The following is a 19,668-nucleotide window of genomic DNA, read 5'->3' as shown; positions in this document are numbered from 1 at the left end:
GCGATAACTGCTTTGCATCAAATATGGAGACAAAATCTAAAGTGAGCAACTCAAGGACTCGCTTCAGTTTGGGATACTAAAATCTGAATGCAGCTCACTGAACTGGAGGTTTAGGACGGGTAAAGGAGACACAACAGTTTCCTTCTTTCTTTCTCTTTAACCAAATGTTAAAATCAGGCAATGAACTATTTCATCCCACCTTTCTACTTACAGATATTATTTATTGAGTGTTTGCTGCTCTAAAACTCATCTTCATTAAATCAGCTCCTCGTGCAAATACAAAAAAATCTGCCTCTGATATTGAATAACCACAGCACGTAGCCCTCTCAACCTGACAACTTCACTGAAAATATCATAAATCACAAAAGCGGATGGCCAAATTATGCTAAAGAGCGCTAACTGATTAGCATTAATGTGCTGGCTTTCTCCCTCGGGCGCTGAGGCATAGCGGTGTGTTCCTCTGCCGACAGACAATACCATTAACCTTTGCAATTCAGGCTCTGCTGTGCGCGGGCAGGATCGCGGAGGCAGTGACCCCAAAAGTAGACGTTGCTACTGGGGCAACTGAGAGAGAAGGAGGGGGCGGAGAGAGGGGTACAAATGTTCTTCATAAAAACACAAACGCAGGAGAGTTATAGATCTAATCTGCTCCATGCATAAGCTTAGTGTGTGTGTGTGTGTGTGTGTGTGTGTGTGTGTGTGTGTGTGTGTGTGTGTGTGTGTGTGTGTGTGTGTCCTGCTCTCTCTTTTACCATCAGCGCTGACTTTTTTCAATTGAATTGTGACCTGGGTGTAACCACGTATACGGTTATCTGAGCACAGGACACACTGATGCATCACTGACTCGGTTACATTTCCTGAACACAGACGTCGAACCTTCTCCATCAGGACACGTTCGAGTTCCTCATCAGTCTCATACATGAACACTGCCCCTCATTTAGTCCTTTAAACTGTTCTGACAGACATCGTTCATCAGGCGGCTTCTGTTAGAAACCAGCTGGGGCTGTTTTGAAATGTAATGTGATTACAATAAGCAAACATACAGCAACATCAGAGCTTTTATTTCTATTTTGTTCTGAAATCTGTTCACTTTTCTTCACTTTCCACAGCAGGTTTGCTTGTTTTGGTTTACTCGTTAAGAGCTTTGGGTTCAGCTTTGTTAGTTTCAGTGTTGGGTTCAACGTTTTTAGTCGTGGAGTAAATTTCCACTAATCAACCGACCAACTACTACTGTTACAGCTGCACATTACTTTCCTCAGTTTATATACACTAACTTATTGGAAGTTACACGTCTACTTTTTAATGCACAGGTACGATATTTAAACTACTTTCATATCCTGCTCTGTTTGCACACTACAGCTGGCTTTGCCATTTATCTGTACTTTAATTTTAATAACTGCACAGAACTGTTTTGGTAACGATTGTCCATGATGGAAATATGTAACAATTTTGTGTGTCTCCGTCCTGTGTCCTCTTCTGCTTGTATAGGTGTTTTTTTGCTGCTTTTAGAACCAAATTTCCCCTGCGGGACAATTAAAGGATTATTCTATTCTATTCTATTCTATTCTATACATAAGTTCAGAGCAGTTATCTGAATACAAACACTTTGTGAATGCAGTTAATTTGCAGCCATCCAAAGTCTAGAGTTGATTTTTATTTTTCACAGCTGGTTTCTGTTTTTAGACACCTTTAGTTCACTAAAATATCCTTAAAGATGATTTAACACTGGATTGATTTTCATCGCTTTTCTTTTGACCGAGCAGTAAACATCCAGTATAATCAGCCCCAAATTCATTTCAGTGATTTAAACAGAGGTCTGTACTTGAGCGCAGTAAGAGCGAGGCAGCGGACCTGGAGTCAGAAACTGGACGCATCTTTATCCTCTGGGTTTGCAGGACTGTAACATACTATAAAGTGACCACTAAGGCAAGGACGTCAAACTCATTTTATATGGTGGGCCCACTCTGAGCTTCAGGGGGCGGGACCAGTGAAACTCTGCGTTCTGTCAGTGTAAAGAAGTCTAACTGCACCCTCAGAAACCCCAAAGTGAGAAAGTTCAACTTTAGCTCATCTCAGATACATGACGGTATAATCAACACGACTCTTTGGGCTTAAACTGTAAGAAATTAATTCTTGTGAATTAAAAAAGAAACATTTTCATATTAAACACTGAAAAAACGAAACTTTTCTGTCATGTAAACGTATGTTTAACCGAGTTACTGTGGTGTAGTATGAATGATCATGGGGTAGGGCTGTTCGATATAACGATATATGACGATATATAAACGTCTATCGTTTCATTTTACGCTATCGTTTGTTTCGTGGTGTCGCAAAATAAACTGTTTACGGCAATATTTGTTCATGGTTTTGATGGTGACTGTAGTGGTTATATTAATTTCTTAAAGTTCTCTCTTTCTCTTATATTTAATATAACCACTACAGACGGACAAACGCCCGTTTTTATGCGTTGTCGTTAGCAACAACGACGATAAAACCATCCCGTGTCCGCTTGTTTATGTTCCACATAAACCTTTCAGAATAAAGCTCAAGATCCTGTTGAGACTTTTCAAAATAAGCTGAATCACGTGAAAGATGCAGAGTGTTTACAGATGAGAAGTAAAAAAATGCTAAAAAATAAACCTTAGACTCAAACGTTAGAACAGGCTTCTCCCCGCAGCACGCCGTGTTAGAAATACAAAGAAAACGGCGGCCGTTACAACTTATGTCTAAAAATGCATCGTTTCATGCATCGGTTAAAACACTCGACTCCAGCTACATGACGCCCAGCTGGAAACATTTCAGCAACCCGAGTTTCAAAAAATTACAGAAAATGTTAAATTTTCATGATTTATCTCGTTATCGGACGATAGATGTCTTATATCGGGATATAAGATTTTGGTCATATTGCACAGCCCTGTCATGGGGGAGGTCTTTATTAATAAGAAGTGCTGTAAAACATCCATTGGGTCAGACTGGAGTCAGCGGTGGCCTGATTCTGGGCCCCGGGCCTTATGTCTGACACCTCTGCATTAAGGTGTCTTGATGCTCAGACTCAAACATCCAGGTAAGTAAATCCCAAAAGGTTGATTCTGTTCATCTGTTTCATCATCATCCAAGTGACTTCTTCAGTCTGAGCTGACTTGATCAGTGGTTGTTGATCAATATTCATGATGATTTGCATATTAATGATCAATGAACTGACCTCCCAGCCCATTGTTCCCTCAGTGGGCTGGTTTCAGTCATTATGCAAATGTCCTGTTTATAAGGCTGAAACCTGCAGTCAGCTGAGACTGAAGACGTCACCTGGATGATGATGATGATGTAAACGTGAAGATGAACAGAATCGACCTTTTGGCCTCTGCATTGGGGAAAAACTACCTGAGTTTTGAGCACTGAAGATGCCTCTCGGATGACGGGTGAAACATCCTAATGATCAAAATATTCCAGCTGTTTTCAGTTCAAGCACTTAAAACTGCCATGAGCTGGAGGACTGAGAAGCTGCAGACCTACTGACAGAGTGAAGACACCCCAGAGGATTAAATGCAAAGCAACTTCAGATTTAGGCTTTCCTGTTTATGTAGTCCAAAGTAACTGGCAAATAAAAGCTTCACTAAGTCACACTGACTTAGTGAAGCGGACCTGTGAGATCTCTTTATAGCCACAAACCCAACAAGAGGCTGGAATTTAGACATTAAAATATCAGTTTAACATAATCAAAACTGTGAGTTACAAGGATTTTTGGGCTGTGACTGTCTACATAATAACAAATCAGTGCCAATCTAACCAACACTCATTTAAAATGAGGAACATTTAACACCAGTTTCACACTGGTTTAACACCAGTGATTGTCTGAGAGAAACGCGACACTCTCGTGATAAGTTGGCGTGAAAGCGAAGCCTTTCCCGACTGAAGCGCCGTAAAGCCGCTTACCTCCCGTTTCTGTGGCATGAATTTCTCACATGCTGCTTTACAGGCTTTGCTGCTACGCGAACAATAAACTATGTGCAGACCTGTTCCTAAACATGAAGAACATTCCAACACCAAAGCGGTTCTTTTATATTTGAAGCCACAACAGTTAATCCCCTGTAGCGGGTCAGGTTTGATGTAACTGGGTTAAAGTAATACGATTATGAATTGTAGCTTGACGCACACGGACAGATTTGTCCTGCCGAGCTCACCCAGCTGTTTAAAATTCCTGTCAAATCAACGTATCCAACAAGCAGGACCAACGCTCACGCCTTCATTAGCTCCTGATCACACTGACTGTCGCTGCTGTGGCTCACCTGGTACTGCGGGTAGTTGTAAAGGTTTCCATAGTAGGTGGGGTAGCGCGAAGGCTGGTAGAAATTGTAATAGGGGGTTTCCAGCAGGAGGTCAGACGGTCCCTCGGTATGAGCCCTGGCAGCGGCTGATGGGCTGGGGGACGATGCTGAGCGGGTCCCTGGACACAAAAACAAACAAATCACGATGAGACCGCGAGGATGAAGAGTAAAGTCTGTGGCTGGTTGTTTCAGCACTGTCAGGTAATTTAACATATGATGTTCAGGATGTTTTCAAACGCTCGTGTTTGTGTTTTGTTGCAATTTTAACAAGGAAACAAGTCTCGTTACACCCGTCTCACATTTTACTGATGCTAAAATGTAACAATTAACTTCTCTCAGCATTTAAGTTACACTTGTTCAGATCATTAAAGGAGACAGAAAGAGTTCATTTTGAAACATGCTGCCCAACAGCTCCATCTTCAGGTGACAGCTGTACCTGGTGTCAAACATACAATTGTCATTTTTCATGATGAAGATGACCATTAAGTCATCATTACTCACTCTCGGTTGTACGTTTCTTATCAGCAAGGACACATTCTTCCCAGGCAGACCCTGATCTTTGCACAGGGAAGACACTGTGCACCACTGGAGCCAAACATGATCACATTTACTGTCCCAACTCCTGCTCCACACAGTGCTCCACTCCTTTTTATACCTCAATCTTCATCTCTACCCCCCCGTTCCCTCAAAATAAAAGGAACACACATACAAACAGACAAAGTGCAAGATAAGAGCAGCCTTGATCCAAAATCACATTTAAGCGCTATCAGCGAAACACTCTTCTGTGTCAGCTTCCACACAACCTGGAAGAAAAACTCAAGGACATATTTTCAAGTTTCCAGTGTCCTTTGTTATCACAGAGTCTCTTGTTCTCGTCTAGAAACGTGTTCAGTCCACAGGATGTTGTTCAGCCTTGGATTAGCAATAACACCAATTAACATTTTAAAAAAGCAACAACATTAATTCACTGAGGGGTAACTAGTTTATCTAGACAGGCACACAACAGAGAAGGAGGGAGTGCAGGCAGGTGGATGCTTCTCAGACCAGCACATGAACAAAGTGACTTGCAGCTGAAGTGCAGGCAGTAACGCTGACCTGTGTCCAGACCTCACAGGTGAAAAGGTGTCTTTGAGAGAATTAACTGGAATTATTTCAGACACTTGACACGTTAATAGCATTGTTTTTGTTTTTGTTTTTGTTTAATAACTAAAAACACTGGAGATCTCCAATAATAAGGTTCATAACACAAAATCTGACGAGGTCCATGTAACACGAGGTTACCTGTGACAGCAGAGGTGGGGTGGCTGGTAGGTGTCGGGGACCGTCCCTCCACAGAGAACAGGCAGTCTGCTCCAACTTCATTCTTGACCATCATCTCAGAACCGGACAGAGACACTGGACTACACATCCCAAGCTCTTCTTCTTGGGCCTGCTGCCTCCTCAGGGCAACCTGGAAGGGAGGAGAGGTTTGATAAGGAACCGCGAGCATGAAACAAACATTGCCCTTATCTGCTGACTTCCCAGAACAGATTTAAACAGAGGCTCGTCTGAAAATTGTAATTACACCTGATTAGACAATAATAAGATTGTTTGTGTGCAGATAAACTGTTGATATCGCCATAAAACAAGAGCATTTTGAAAACACGCTCCTGGCTGCTGAGCGAGATGAAACCAGCAGCTCTTTGTTGTTTATAATTCTTCAAAAACTGTTTAACGACCGACTGGAAAAATTTATAGATAAACATAAACGACTCACCGAGAGTCAGTACGGATTCAGATCAAGCAGATCAACATCATCGGCACTATCAGATTCAATAGAATACATCACAAATTCCATAGACAAAAAGCAATATGTGGCTGGGTTATTCAGAGACTTGACAAAGGTATTTGACTCTACAGATCAGGATATATTAATAAGAAAACTAGAACGTTATGGTGTCAGAGGGGTGGCTTTAGATTGAGTCCGGAGTCATTTAAGTGAGAGGAAGCAGTTTGTGAAAATAAATGGTGGTTGCTCCTCATGTATGCACATTGCTTGTGGTGTACCCCCCAAAATTCAACATCATTAACGACATCTGTAAAGTGTCCAAAGCATTAAAAATGGTTCTCTTTCCTGCGATACAAACATTTTTTGCTCTGGTGATGATCTGCAGAATTTATTGGAGGATGTGAAATAAGTAAAGTCAAGTTCTGGCTCGATAAAAACAAATTATCATTAAATTTAAATAAATCTAAACTTATGTTATTTGGAAATAGTCGTTTAAATACAAATGCTGAGATTCAAATAAATGGTGTTGATATTGAAAGAGTCAGTGAAAATAAATAATAACAGATGAAAAACTTAACTGAGAGCTCACGTAAGATATATTCATGCCAAAGTATCACGAAGCATTGCAACACTAAACCAGGCAAAGCAGGTATTCGACAGAACATCACTTCATATTCTCTACTGTTCACTGGTTTCACCATACTTAAGCTATTGTGCAGAGGTCTGGGGCAACAACTATAAAACATTACAGTCACTTTTTACTCTTCAAAAAAAGCAGTTGGAATCATCCACAGTGCAGGTTACTGGAACATACAAACTCACTATTTTTGCAGTCGGAAATATTGAAAATTGACGTTCTAGTAAAATTCCAAACAGCACAAATTTTATTCAAAGCATAAAATAAAGAACTGCCAGGAAATATTCAGAGTATGTTTGTTTTGAAAGAAGGAAGTTATAATTTAAGGGGTTTTTGTAACTTCAAAACAGGGCAGGTCCGTACTACAAGAAAAAGCTTTTGTGTTTCTGTTCATGGAGTGAAACTGTGGAACAGCCTGAATATGGAATTACAGCAACGTCCAAACACAAAACAGTTCAAAAAGAGTTATAAAAATATGATCTTGAAATTATGTGAATGTCTCTATTAAAAGATGTACAGGATATAGTATATTAGAAATCTATTCACCATTTTTATTACAAATTATATCAGTAAGGAAGCTGACTAAATATTGAATGATAATTTATGGCAAAGGGGTGGGATCAAATAAGTGTGTACTTCTTCCCTTTCAACGTGTAAATGAATCAGAATGGTAGCAATATTGAAATGTATTGATTTTTGTATAGTATTTTATTCTCTCTCTTATTTTCTTTTCTAAATGTACCTGTATATTGTTTACATGTTTGAAATAAATTAACAATCAATCAATCAATGATTGGTGTAATCAATCAGGCCATCGGCTCAGCTTTCTGTAAACTGACAGCTCTGTGCATCGATGTATCTCAGGGTCAAGAGTAAAACATGATGTTTTACCCAGTTAAAAAGACATTTTAATTCTTTATCTGCTCATTTTGTTAGTATCAGTTCACCGTAAGAGTCACTTTCAAGCAGAAATTCCAAATAACTTTTTTAAACAGTTTTCACACACCTGACCACGCTAGACCAACTTATTCATCTCTTCTTTAGAAAATGAGGAAATTATCCAGCACTACTGACTTTAAAAGCCACTGATTTCTAAATTTTGCTGCGTTTCCTGCTAAAAAAAAAAGTTTTCAATAGGATTAAATACAGTCTATTTAAAAAAGACAATAAACTTCAGTTATTAAAGCGTTCTTTACAGGACAGATCATTAAAAATGAGAGCAGAGACTATGTTCTTTAATATAAATCTCATGTTAACTGTACTATTATTCTTTGCTTGTTCTGTAATATAAAACTCAATAAACATAATGTTTAAAAAAAAGTGAGAGCAGAATCAACAACATGGATTTAAAGAAGCTCAAAGAAAAAACAGTAGATATCAATGTGGGGAAATACTGGAAGAACCAACAAAAATATTCTTTACAAGAAAAAAAACATGTGGTTATTTTTAGTAACTTAATACATTTAAAATGTTATTTTACAAACTCTTAAATTGTCACTTTAAATTACAAAGTTACAAATGAATTCACTTTGCTTTTTGTAAGTATCTTATAAATGTGAGCAGCTGCTGGAACATTTTAACCCTGAACTTTAGCTCCGTGCAGCAGCTAACTGTTAGCTCTGTACGAACTTGGCTAGCTGCTTTCTGGGTGGTTATTACTAATGAACAGACTCACCCGCAGCAAACAGGGTTTAAAAGTCCACAGACATAAATAGAAAGTCCCAAACAGCCTGTGTGGCTGTGTGTGGTCACAAAACCTTTGGCTTGGTGTTAAAAAGCAGTTTTGTTCTCAGCTGCAGCTAGCCGCGCTAACGGGCGCCTAAACTGAGTTACCTGGGCCGCCATGACTCTCTGTCTCTCCGCGATCAGTTTGCATTTGGGACACTGGCAGTCCCTCCAGTTGCAAAAGCGCTTGTGTCCCTTCAGTGGAGACACGTATCCGTGATTTCTACAGCGGGAGCACTTGGGCATCCTGGGGGATTTCTTGGCTTTGGGGGACATTGGTCCGCTGCAATCCGGTACCTGCTTACTCTGTTTGTCCTGGCTCATGGGTCCTGGCAATAAGGAGTGCTGATAACTGTTGGACCTGCCCAGAGAAGACGTGTGCACACGGACAGGTCTGCTGCTGAGCCCAAGCAGAGGCTGGCTGATAAGATATGCACTGGTGCCAGGCTGGAGGCTGTAAGGTCCCTGTCCCTCCACACCCTGCTTTTTGGTTTTTTTCCGGAAGGCCTGGGATCCAGTGGGAGGAAACAATGCGGGGGAGAGAGCTGCAAGTACAGAAGCATCATTCTGCAGGCCTCCCGTTTTTCTCTCTCCAGTCACGAGTTAAAAATATTGACTCAAAAACACAATTTAAAACTCAATACAATTCTTCTTATGAGGTGCAGGGACCAGAAAAGTGTCCTCAGAGGCCACCTGATGGCTTTGCAGAGTGAAAAGAGGCACTCTTTGGACTTTAACTCAGTCTGTGCCAGCTTTGCAGTCTGAAGGACCAACGCGTGGGCCAAGTAGGTAACAGAATATAACCATGACTCTGTGTTATAATCTGAAGATTTAACTTAACTACGGTTCATGCCAATTATCCCCCAAATTAAATACAGGAAATTGTTCTGCCTGTCAAATTAAAATAACTATTACTATTAGTGTAATATTCTTTATAGTATCTTCCCACTGAAACATATTTATTGCAGTGTTTTTCCCACCTTGGCTGCCGGTGAATTAATTAATTGCTCAGCTTGACTGAGCTGAAACTGAGCTGACCTCCGCACCGTCAGTCAGCCCGGTGGATTTATAGACAGGGAGTGAGGTGAAGCTCAGAGGCAGCCAATTAAAATCCTTACAGCCAAACGGAGGGGGGATAAAACAAAGTTGCCAATTAAAAAGCAGCCCCGAATCACTGAGTCAAAATAAATAGCTGCTACACTTCACTGGCTCAGGTCCTAAAGTAACTGAAAGCAGGGCTGCAACACTGCGTTTAATTGCCTCTAAAGGTTATAATGACAGATTATAATGCAGTGATAAAGTCTGCAGTTTAATGCAGGTAACATCTCCATTAGTCTGAATCCAGTCCAAGCAGGCCTGTAAAACACAGCAGACCAACATGGAAAACGTATGTGCCTATCATCCACCGCTCTATAATAAATATGAATAAATGCTGCCTCTCAGCAGCTCAGAGAGAGACACTTATTTTGAAATGATCATCAGTGTAAAATGAACAGTAGAGCCAATAAAAGCCAACTATGTAATCCAGCCCCCACAATGATTTATGCTTTAAACTGAGTATACGATGCAACAAGAAGTAGGTATGAAGTTGGCTTTGAATACCTGTAGTTAGGTCTCAGACCTTCCTTTTGCAATGGTCTGTGTCCTAATAGAGGTTTGTTTGCATTGATGAAGCAGTGAAATGAAATGATGAATGGCCACGCAAATAACCTTGTCTTTATATATTTAATTTACCTGGGTGGACACAAAGAGATGTCAAAACCAATTTGTGTTACTGAAAGTGAAAGCATATAAAGAGTTTCTTTTATTTTCGACACTTTAGTCTCTGAAATGTTTCTGAAGCTTTCCGTGTGTAGCTGCTGCTTCACTGTTATTATGTATTATATTGATATTTTCCCCCGTTGATACCTTTTAGCTACAACCACGAACTCAGTCTTCAGTTTCTTTTGTACTCTCTATGCGCCAGTGTCTTTTTAATTATTTTCTTTTCATTCTTATTTTCTATGCATTTAGTTCTATTTGTGATTGCACATTAACTGAATTTTAAGGGAAAATGATGGCATATTAAACAGAATGGAAAGATATATTAGCTCTGCCACATTTAAAAGGCATGAAAGTCTTTTATCCCAGCACGGTATGTATTAAATTGTTATCAAGAAAGTTTAAATCTCAGTCAATTCACAATCACGAATCAGCTTAAAGAAGAAGTCGCCCCGTTTCCGAGAAGTCACTGAAGGCAGCATTGCCTAGCAACGGTGCCGTTTAGTTTCTCGCGCCGGGCTATCGGCGGAAACTTTAGCTAACTTTCTGTGAGACACAATGCCCAGAAAGACGGAGAGAAAAAGCAGCGACAAACGAGATGGAAACAAGAAGACACCGAAAAAGGAAAACTCCGAGTTTCCTGCAGAGAAAAGCGGGTCTGCGGACAAAGAGAAGGACCTCTACCTGACACAGATAGCGTATTTAACCGACGAGCTGGAGCGGTGAGCCGTTTAAGTTTACCGTAATGTTTAGAGTGATTGTGTGTGCAGTAAAAAGCACTTTGTAATGATATCTTAAATATGTTTTATTTGCTAACTCGATCTAATGTTGCATTAGCATAATGGAGGCTGAATTTACAAAGCTTCATTGAAATGAACTGATTTTACAAGCTACAGTGAGACCTTCATTCTTTGGTGCGCTCAGATAATAACTAAGGACAATAATGTTTTATTTTTCCTCCCAAAATACCCCATCTTGGGTGGGAAGGCAAGCAAATTCTCTTAAAATGCCATTAAACATGTACTTACACTCTGCACAGCCAAAACAATTAAAGAAAGAAACAAATGATCCCATAGTCCGAAATATGATTGAAGTTTGGTTTACAATAAAAGAAATGATGAATATTAAGAATAACCTCTCTCAGGTTAGTCCTATTTGGGGGAATGCTTTATTTGTACCAGGAAATTTGGACGCAGGGTTCCAGGGTTGGGCAGAAAAAGGTGTTAGGAAAGTGGGTGATCTTTTTTGTGATGGAATAATGGTCTCATTTGAGGATTTAGTTTCAAAAGTATTTACAGATTAGAAGCTTCATTTCTTCCATGCAAAATCAGTTTCTCAGCCTTCCCCAGTTAAGTAAGTTAGAGGAGTTAATGGTGGGAAAAGGTGGTAATAAAGGCTTAATTTCAACATTCTATAACTGGATTCTCTCTGCCTCTCCAGAAACACCAGTTTCTAAGTTAGAAGCTTGGAGAAAGGACCTAAATATTAATATTTCTGAGGAGACATGGAAGCCAATTTGCTTAAAATCACAAAAACAATCGATTAATAGTAACCTAAAGTTATTACAATACAATTGGATCATGCAAACATATGTAACACTGGTGAAATTAAACAAATATAATAACAGAATTCCAGATACATGTTTTAAATGTGGAGAAGCCCGTGGAACATTTTTCCATTTTGGATGAGGGGAAAATTGTTTAGTCTGTGCTAGCTGTTTCTATTGTCTATTTTTTGTTTTCTTTTTTTCTCTTTTTTGTTTCCTTCAATATGTATAAATGTCACATATGGTACGAATGTACACATATTCTATGTGTTTTTTATTTGATGTAAGTTTGGAAGAGAGCAGGGTGGGAGGTGAGGGGGGGGGGGTTCCTATTACTGCAGCATATTACTGGGAAAACAGACCTTTGTATGCTGTTGCAAAAAGCATTAAAATGTATTTAAAAAAAGAAAAGAAAGTAAATTGCAGTGTGAGACTCATGTTTCTCACACTGCTTTGTGGTGACTTTGAAACTAACCAAGGTTCAAAAGAATATTAAAGTATTTCAGGCAAGTTGATTGTCTTGTGTCAGTAATTTTAGGTGCTTACTGTCAGAATTTTCTCAAAAGAAAGAAAATTAAGTGTTGAAAGTGTCTGTTTGTTTTTCAAGTATTGGAAACTTGCTTTTTCTAAAAAAAAAAAAAAAAAAAAGTTCATTTGGATTTAGTACATGTCACACTGGGAATATTTTTTAGGGTTTTCCATCTTATCTGTCAAAAACATTCACCTGATTTGGCCTGTTTTAAAGATAATTTGTATTTGAGAAGCTGGAAATAAAATATCACTCCCACACCTGCAAAACTGTGGTTTCTACAGGCCTCGAGACCTTCACATATTTATTTGTTTCAGGCATCCATCGGTCTGAGTGAGCTTGAGGTCACTCAGGCAGTGCATGCTCTGCTCGAGCTGTAGAGCTGCTTGAAATCCAGAAAAGGCCAGATGCAGTTTATAAATCGTTGAAGCTGTCATCCTTAACCCCTCAGATATCAGCTGAAATGTGATGACCTTGTGAGACAGAGGAAAGACTTGCTGACTCAGCGCAGCACACTGGAGCAGGAGAACAGAGACACGATCGCGTACCTGAAGCGTTCCCTGTTGGAGAAGGAGGACGAGGTGGGCGAGCTGTCGCAGCGGCTGCAGAACCAGCTGCAGGCTTCAGATCAGGAAAGAGACGCCCTGCAGCTGCGGCACAGCCGGGAGAGGCAGGAGCTACAGAACCGCATCGATGAGCTTATCAAAGAAAACACAGCACTCGGTAAAAATTCAGCTCTTAGCATGTAGCCCATCAGAGTTTACCACAGGGTATCCACATAAACATCAAAGTGATGGTAGGGATTCGATTTTTAAAATAATAATAAGGATCTTTTTTAAATAAAAGATGAAATTTCTGGATCTTCCTCCCTTTTCAGTTCAGTTCATTTTTATTTCAAACATATTCTTTCACAATCATTACAAAATATCACTGCATTCTTTTGTTTGAACGTTTTACGTGTAACTAATTTTAATGGCATCTGGTCAAACGACTGGTATGAGTTCAGTTTATACTGAGACATATTTTCCTCAATAATCAATTATTTGAATAAATAAACCTTTGATTTTATACATTTCAGATGGATTTTACTCCAAAGTATTTGTTCATATTTATGAGGGCGGTGTGTGTCCCTGTCTGTGTAGCATTAATAAAGCTCTGTGGGGGAATCTTAATGATTACATTATTTGGAATCTTGTGATATTTTAAATGTGTTAAATTAAATATGTCTTTGCATTTCAGGAGAATATACATTTCCCATTTAACTTTCTGAAGCCTGTTCTGAAACATTAGTTTAATGTTGTATCATACCATGAAGTGTCTGCCACAAGAATTCAAATGTGGGAACTCAAAAGTTTTCCTTCCAATTAAAGCCTTTTTGTTTTGTCTCAAATATAGAAATTAATAATACTAAAATTTAAAAAAAGGTTTTACTTTTGGAAAGGCTGAAAAGAACTGACAGTGATTTGCTGGAAGAGGCCTCGATCAGCCTCTCCCCGCCAAAGATGTCAAAAGGAGCTCAGCTTTATAGTATTCCTATATTTATAGTATTCCTTGAAAATCCAGCCCAGATTTCTTTTGGATGCAAGTGTTTCCAGCAGGAACCATTAAACTTTCAGGAGGTTTATTTCAGCAAAGACTGGCTTCAGGGAATGATTTAAACTCTCCTCTTCTCTCCTCCAGCAGAGAGGTTTGCAAGCCTGGAGGCGTTTCAGGGGCAAAAGGAGGAGATGATGTCCAGCTTAGAGTCTCTGGAGAAGCAGCTGGCGAGTCAGAAGGAAGAGCACAAGGATGACATTCACAGCCTGGAGATGAAAGCGCTGCTGGAAAAGAGGAGGTGGAATCCACTTTAAAAATCACAGCACAGACTCGTTCCATTACCCGGGTCGAGTCCACTCGTAGAAACTAGTTTAAGTTCAGACTGTAAACAAATCCGTGTCATCGCAGCAACTCGCAGCTTGTCTTCAGGACGACATGTTAATCCTGCCTCTGTAGCACTAATGTTTTTTCCTTTATGTCATCCTCGTCCCACCAAGGGTCGTGTTCCTTTGAAGCTCTGAACCTGCAGGCATAAATTTAAGGGCATAAAATAAGTTTTCTCTCACCCCAACCAATCGCAGCAGATGGCCCCGCCCCTCCCTGAGCCTGGTTCTGCCGGAGGTTTCTTCCTGTTAAAAGGGAGTTTTTCCTTCCCACTGTCACCAAAGTGCTGCTCATAGGGGTCATATGATTGTTGGGTTTTCTCTGTATCTACTGTACAACATGAAGCGCCTTGAGGCGACTTTTGTTGTGATTTGGCGCTATATAAATAAAATTGAATTGAATAAATATCTGGCTATATATGAGAACACTCACCTTATCTACTGCACAGCAAATACACAAATATGTCAGTGTCTCCTCACAAGGCTGCATACCTGAATTATCCACCTAAAATACCCTCTGACTTTACCTCCTTTGTCTTGTGTCCTGCCAAAGATTGGAGAGAGAGATGGAGTCTCACGCTGCAGCCATGGCAGCAGAGGTGCAGCTCCTGGTGGACCAGAAAGTCCCGGAGACGACCAGGCTGGCGCTGCAGGAGAACGTGGAGGTGAAAGCTCGCGTGGGGCAGCTGTCGGAGCAGGTGCAGATCCTGATGGAGGAGAATGCCGCCCTGCGGGGCTGCAAGAGTCAGCTCAGCACGGATGTGGAAAGCCTGGAAGAAATGCTCAGAGACACGTCACGCACCAGCTGCGTCCGTAAGAAGGTAAGAGAAGGAATTCTAAATGTCTTTAAGTTTAACTTAATATTTTAAATGCAGTGTAACCACAGTCATGCTTCACTGTCCACTCAGATTACAGCGGCTTCGAATAATCCACGTTTTATTTAGTTAAATCAAGGTTACTGAAAAGTGGACCAGCATTAGACAGTGTGCTCCCAGTGCCAGGCCCTTTCATCGTGTTTAACGCCAACGTCTTCTTAACGTGAAAAACAAGGGATTCACTCTAAATCCATACCCAACTCTCTCCATCAGGTGGTGGAGCAGCTCACAGAGAAGTGCCAGCAGCTGCAGGCGGAGCAGAAGGACTGCAGGCAGCGGCTCGAGCAGCTTCAGACCGAACACGCAGGAGCCCTGGGCAAGATGGAGGCGCTGAGGTCAAAGTTCACTCTGCCGTCCGTACAGATGAGTCTCACTCAGGTTCACGTTCACGTTAATGAAAGCAAAGCAGCAGGTGCAGTTATTACACATACGGGCTCGTAGTCTCATTTGTGGTACGTTTATATGCAAGCGATAACTCCACAGTGAGATTCATCAATAATAAGTAATCAAATAAATCAATAACAACAGAGACACAAAAGAGACAGACAGGAAACATAAAAGCACTGAATCCTGTTACTGGTAGCAGCTGATGGCTGGATCATGATGATGAGGCCTTCCTGAACGAGACAAGAAAACACCCACAGTAGTTTATAGTTTATTCCTCTTTTACTTATGATTGCTGGAAAATTCATGTATTAATATTTAAAAATAGAAAAATATTTGTGCACTCATTTTTGTTTTACTTCAATACAAAGACATAAACTAGTATTTTACATTAGTGCAGCAGAAATACAGAAATTTGTATTCAGAGTGAAAATGAACCCAGGCCGTGCAGAGGTTTGAAGGGGCGGGGCTCAAAGTTAAAAAGGGAAGCGTTCAGCCTGGAACAACAACCCACATTCATCAAGAAACTAGTTTTACCTGATGGGTACAATGTTGCTGCTGACAGTGCTGCAGGGCGGGGCTGGAGGGCGGGGCTGTGTGGATCTGAGACCGTAGACAGTAAAAAGTCCATTGGAGAGAATGTAGCTGATTAAACAGGTGAGATAATAATGAAATGCAAAGATTGGTGACAGTGCTTGGACTCATAAGGCAAAACACACACACACACACACTCTCACTCTGTGTAAATATACTAAATATAAGCCCTCCATAAAGGGAGGGAAAGCCCTGTAAAAATAAATATGTTCCATAAAACGGGGACAGACCCACAGACCCAGGACAGCCTCACCCAGTTAGTTAGCAGCTACTACTTGTGCAGTTAATAAAGGGACAGGTGATGGTTGTCACGCTGTTACTCACACAGCACGCTCGTTTGTTTCAATTCGTCAGTTGCCACAACACAACTGACCAACGTGTACACAACAAGCTAATACTCCTGCGTGCTGTAGAGCTCGTTCCTGACTCGTGACCAGTGCGCTCTGCTGTCAAGGGTGATCATTGGTTAATGGTCATCATGTGACTGATGCAAGCCAGAGCCTGCTATTTAGCAACACTGTGATTAATAGTTAAATGTTACTGTGAGGAGCACAGGCAGGACTCCACACACACACACACACACACACTAAAAAAAATGCCTCTAGAAAAGAGCACTTGTGGCTCCCATCAAGCAGGTACTCAAACAGGTGCCTGATATGAACATTAAATGCTCATTACTCACTGCTCTGCTCTGCTACTTTTCTTATCAGCAAGGTCGCATTCTTCTCAGGCAGACGCAGATCTCTGCACAATGAAGCCTTGTTCATCACTGCAGACAAAGAAAGCGACGTTTGCAGCGGTCCCAGCTGCTGTCATCAGTGACTCGGAGTGCTCGCCTCCTTCTTTTCCACCTCAGTTGCTCCTCTGTGTTTCCAAGCCAAGAGCTCAAAAATCCCTCTTTCACACATGCAGAGAAGAGACGCTGCAAGATAAGAGCAGCCTTGACCTGACGTGTTAACCACGGCCACACAAAACAGTGTCTGTGAAATATCGTACATTTAACTCCATAAATTATTATTTGTACATAGAAACACAACAGGAAACGTGTTCATTCAAAATAAATAATTCTTTACATGCAAAACTAGAGAAGTGTATTTTAGTTTAAAGGCTCAGATTCAGGCAGAAAACAGAAAGTTGTGCATCAGTTTGGAGTACTCACTGATATCGTTCATTATTTATTATTATTAGTTAAACATGTCAGGGTGAGCCTGTTATTATCATTTCTGCCATATATGCACTGTTCAGGACAAACCTGTTTGAAAGAGGCAACCAATCAGAAGAAAGGTGGCTTAAATGCAGAGGATGAAGAAGAGTAAGGATTGTTTTGAAGTTGAAAAATAAATTATATGGAGTAGAAAGTGATCTTTTCCTTAAAGGGGAGAAATTGTTTCACTTTGAGGAAAAGCTAAAGAGTCTCCTGTGATCTCACCCTGGGTCAGCACACCTGAATCACATGATTAGGTCATTACCAGGCCTCTGGAGAACTTCAGGACAGGTTGAGGAGGTCATTTAGCCATTTAGATCAGCTGTGTTGGATCAAGGACATCTAAAACACATTCCTACTCCTGCTCTGAACTATGATGGCAGGTAACTCAGGGTGGCATAACATTTGCTCAGGGGGAATCCGGATTTGAACCGGAGACCTCTTGATCTGCAGTCAAATGCTCTACCACTGAGCTATACCCCCCTCTGCTTGTGCTTTCAGGCAGAATCAGGCCTCTCTGTCTGAACAGTGCAGTAAAAACAGTGCTCAGGTCAGCCGGCTGGAGGCGGAGCTTCAACAGGAGAGGAGGAGGAGGAGCAGGATGAAGAACATCATTCAGGAAGCAGCTGTTGCTCTCAGACAAGCACTGATGGTAAGATGACAGCGCTGACTCTGGAACGTGTGCAGATGACAGGTGTCGTACTTTCTGACCGACTGCTCGATTTTAGAAAAGTGAGACCGACATCATTTCAAAGTAAAAGTCTGAAACCTTCAGCTAACACAGAATACACGAGGTATTCGCCTCATTAACGTTTATGTTTTAGAATACAGAAATGAAAAAAGGAGATTTGTGACAAGGTGGAATTTATCTGTAAACACAAAGTTGTTGCAAGAAAACTGAATTCATTTTATTTGTCTGTCGATGACGATGGTTCAATGCTCCAGTGAAGAAGGTGAGGTCTTTATCTCAGCCAATCAGACTGTTTCAGTCTTGCTTTCACCTGCAGCAGGACTCAGAGGTGGACCAGTGGAAGCAGCTGATGCAGAGGATGCTGGTGCTTTTAAGCAGAGACGGATTTGCCAGCTCCGCTGCTGACAGCGGCAAAGTGAACGAGCTGCAGACGGCTGACTCTGCAGCAGCCCGGTAATAAAATCAGTGCTCGCTAAGATGGTCTGCAAATACCCGACAGGTCGACGACTGACAGAAATCCTGCATCTTTATCGTCTGTGTAGAACAAGAAGTCTGGATCCAGATTGGAGTTTCCAGTTCCAGCTGGCCCGCTACAGGCCGGGAGATCTGGGTTTTGTGCCTCGCCCCGCGCTGAAACACAAAAACGTGCTCCCCAGGATGGAAGCTGGCTCCAGCAGGTTTGTGAGGAGCTCAGAGCTCAGCTTCAGGGTCTGCAGGGGGATGTCTGATCACAGCTACAGCTGCAGTTATATGATATAGCTGTTTACAACTAACATTTAAGTCAGTGAAGCCTCAGCAGCATCAAAATAATCTAGTTATTAAAAACATGTTTTAAATGCCGTAAAGTTGAGACTGGCTCAGTGATGGAGAGAGGTGGCCACTGAAGCAGTTTGACATTGCTGCTCTGGAGGTTTCCCTTTGTTAGCTTTAAGTGTTTTATGTCACCTGACTTTCTTCTTCTTCTGTTTTTCTTATATCCAGGAAACCGTCGAGTCTGAAGGCGGACAGCTCTGTGAAGCTCACCGATTCAGCTGTGACCTCCAAACAGACCAAACTCAAGTGACAGTAACAAAACTCATCTCCTAAAAACTGTCGATTATGTTGCAGTTCAGTCTGACATCGACTGGGACTCCTGTGAGCTCAGCCTGTTACAGTAAAGGTGACGCCTCTGTAACAAACTAATAATGTTCCTGCTGTGATGAAAACAGCTTGTCTGTTATTGTGCAGTGAAACAGGAAACATGTTATAAATGTTGTTTATCACAGTCTTCATGATTCTGCTTGGCTGTTGTTACAGAATGCTGAAAATCCCTTTACTGAGTGAAGATCAGCACTTTGGGTTCTGGGCAGCTGCAGCACACAGTCCTCAGCATTTCATAGATTTGCATATTGAGACAATAGATGAAAGTACCAACGATCATCTCTACAGCAGAGAGACCGAAGGGCACACTGAGCCCCCCACAGGGGGCATCTGGAATTGAACCAGAGACCTCTTGATCTGCAGTCAAATGCTCTGCCACTGAGCTACACCCCCATGTGGTGGAATTTAATCATCGGCTGCACAGCATGTGACACAAAATCTGAATAAAAAAAATAAAGTGGCAGAATCAGGTTTTAGATATCAGCCAGAGTCAGAAAAAAAAAAAATATATATATATATATATATTTAGTCAGTTAACTGAAAATCTGTTTTTTCTTTTACTACATCTTATTA

The 19,668-nt window shown here is 41.0% G+C and overlaps 2 protein-coding genes and 1 non-coding gene across 6 annotated transcripts in view; 1 reads left to right on the top strand and 2 right to left on the bottom strand.

Annotated features, from left to right (window-relative positions):
- Window positions 1-8,997, bottom strand: part of dmrt1 (doublesex and mab-3 related transcription factor 1) — a 33,698-nt gene extending 24,701 nt beyond the window's left edge. Inside the window, exons 1-3 of one of the 2 annotated variants that reach the window (XM_040003563.1) lie at window positions 8,561-8,997; window positions 5,604-5,772; window positions 4,284-4,441 (exon numbers count right to left, since the gene is read on the bottom strand). In XM_040003563.1, coding sequence (XP_039859497.1) covers window positions 4,284-4,441; window positions 5,604-5,772; window positions 8,561-8,776 — 543 coding nt within the window. In that variant the 5' untranslated portion in view covers window positions 8,777-8,997. The remainder of the gene's footprint in view (window positions 1-4,283; window positions 4,442-5,603; window positions 5,773-8,560) is intronic. The other variant, XM_040003562.1, reaches the window with a different exon arrangement.
- Window positions 8,998-10,700: 1,703 nt separating this feature from the next.
- Window positions 10,701-19,585, top strand: LOC120716153 (cilia- and flagella-associated protein 157-like). Of its 3 annotated transcripts, none has more exons than XM_040003558.1 (9): window positions 10,701-10,935; window positions 12,740-13,011; window positions 13,972-14,122; window positions 14,761-15,028; window positions 15,296-15,417; window positions 17,766-17,916; window positions 18,272-18,408; window positions 18,498-18,632; window positions 18,937-19,585. In XM_040003558.1, exons 1-9 carry the CDS (start codon window positions 10,772-10,774, stop codon window positions 19,016-19,018), a joined length of 1,482 nt encoding a protein of 493 aa, XP_039859492.1. In that variant the 5' UTR covers window positions 10,701-10,771; the 3' UTR covers window positions 19,019-19,585. The 3 variants fall into 3 exon arrangements, with proteins under 3 accessions (XP_039859492.1, XP_039859493.1, XP_039859491.1); XM_040003559.1 differs by having other exon boundaries at window positions 13,969-14,122; window positions 18,275-18,408; XM_040003557.1 differs by having other exon boundaries at window positions 13,969-14,122.
- On the bottom strand, window positions 17,676-17,747 carry trnac-gca. Its single transcript has one exon. It is a non-coding gene; the product is annotated as a tRNA-Cys (tRNA).
- Window positions 19,586-19,668: the final 83 nt, after the last annotated feature.

The sequence above is a fragment of the Simochromis diagramma genome, unplaced genomic scaffold (genome assembly GCF_900408965.1).
Source record: "Simochromis diagramma unplaced genomic scaffold, fSimDia1.1 OVJJ01000583.1, whole genome shotgun sequence".
Lineage (NCBI taxonomy): Eukaryota > Metazoa > Chordata > Actinopteri > Cichliformes > Cichlidae > Simochromis > Simochromis diagramma.
The sequence above is the reverse complement of the archived record's forward strand: the minus strand, read 5'-3'. Positions and strand labels throughout refer to the sequence as shown.

Excerpts from the sequence above, each read along its gene's own strand:
- LOC120716153 (XM_040003557.1), top strand. The coding sequence starts at position 10,772 with ATGCCCAGAAAGACGGAGAGAAAAAGCAGCGACAAACGAGATGGAAAC. Across the intron at positions 14,123-14,760 it reads GCGCTGCTGGAAAAGAGGAG|ATTGGAGAGAGAGATGGAGT; the intron begins GTGGAATCCACT and ends GTCCTGCCAAAG. Across the intron at positions 15,029-15,295 it reads CCAGCTGCGTCCGTAAGAAG|GTGGTGGAGCAGCTCACAGA; the intron begins GTAAGAGAAGGA and ends TCTCTCCATCAG.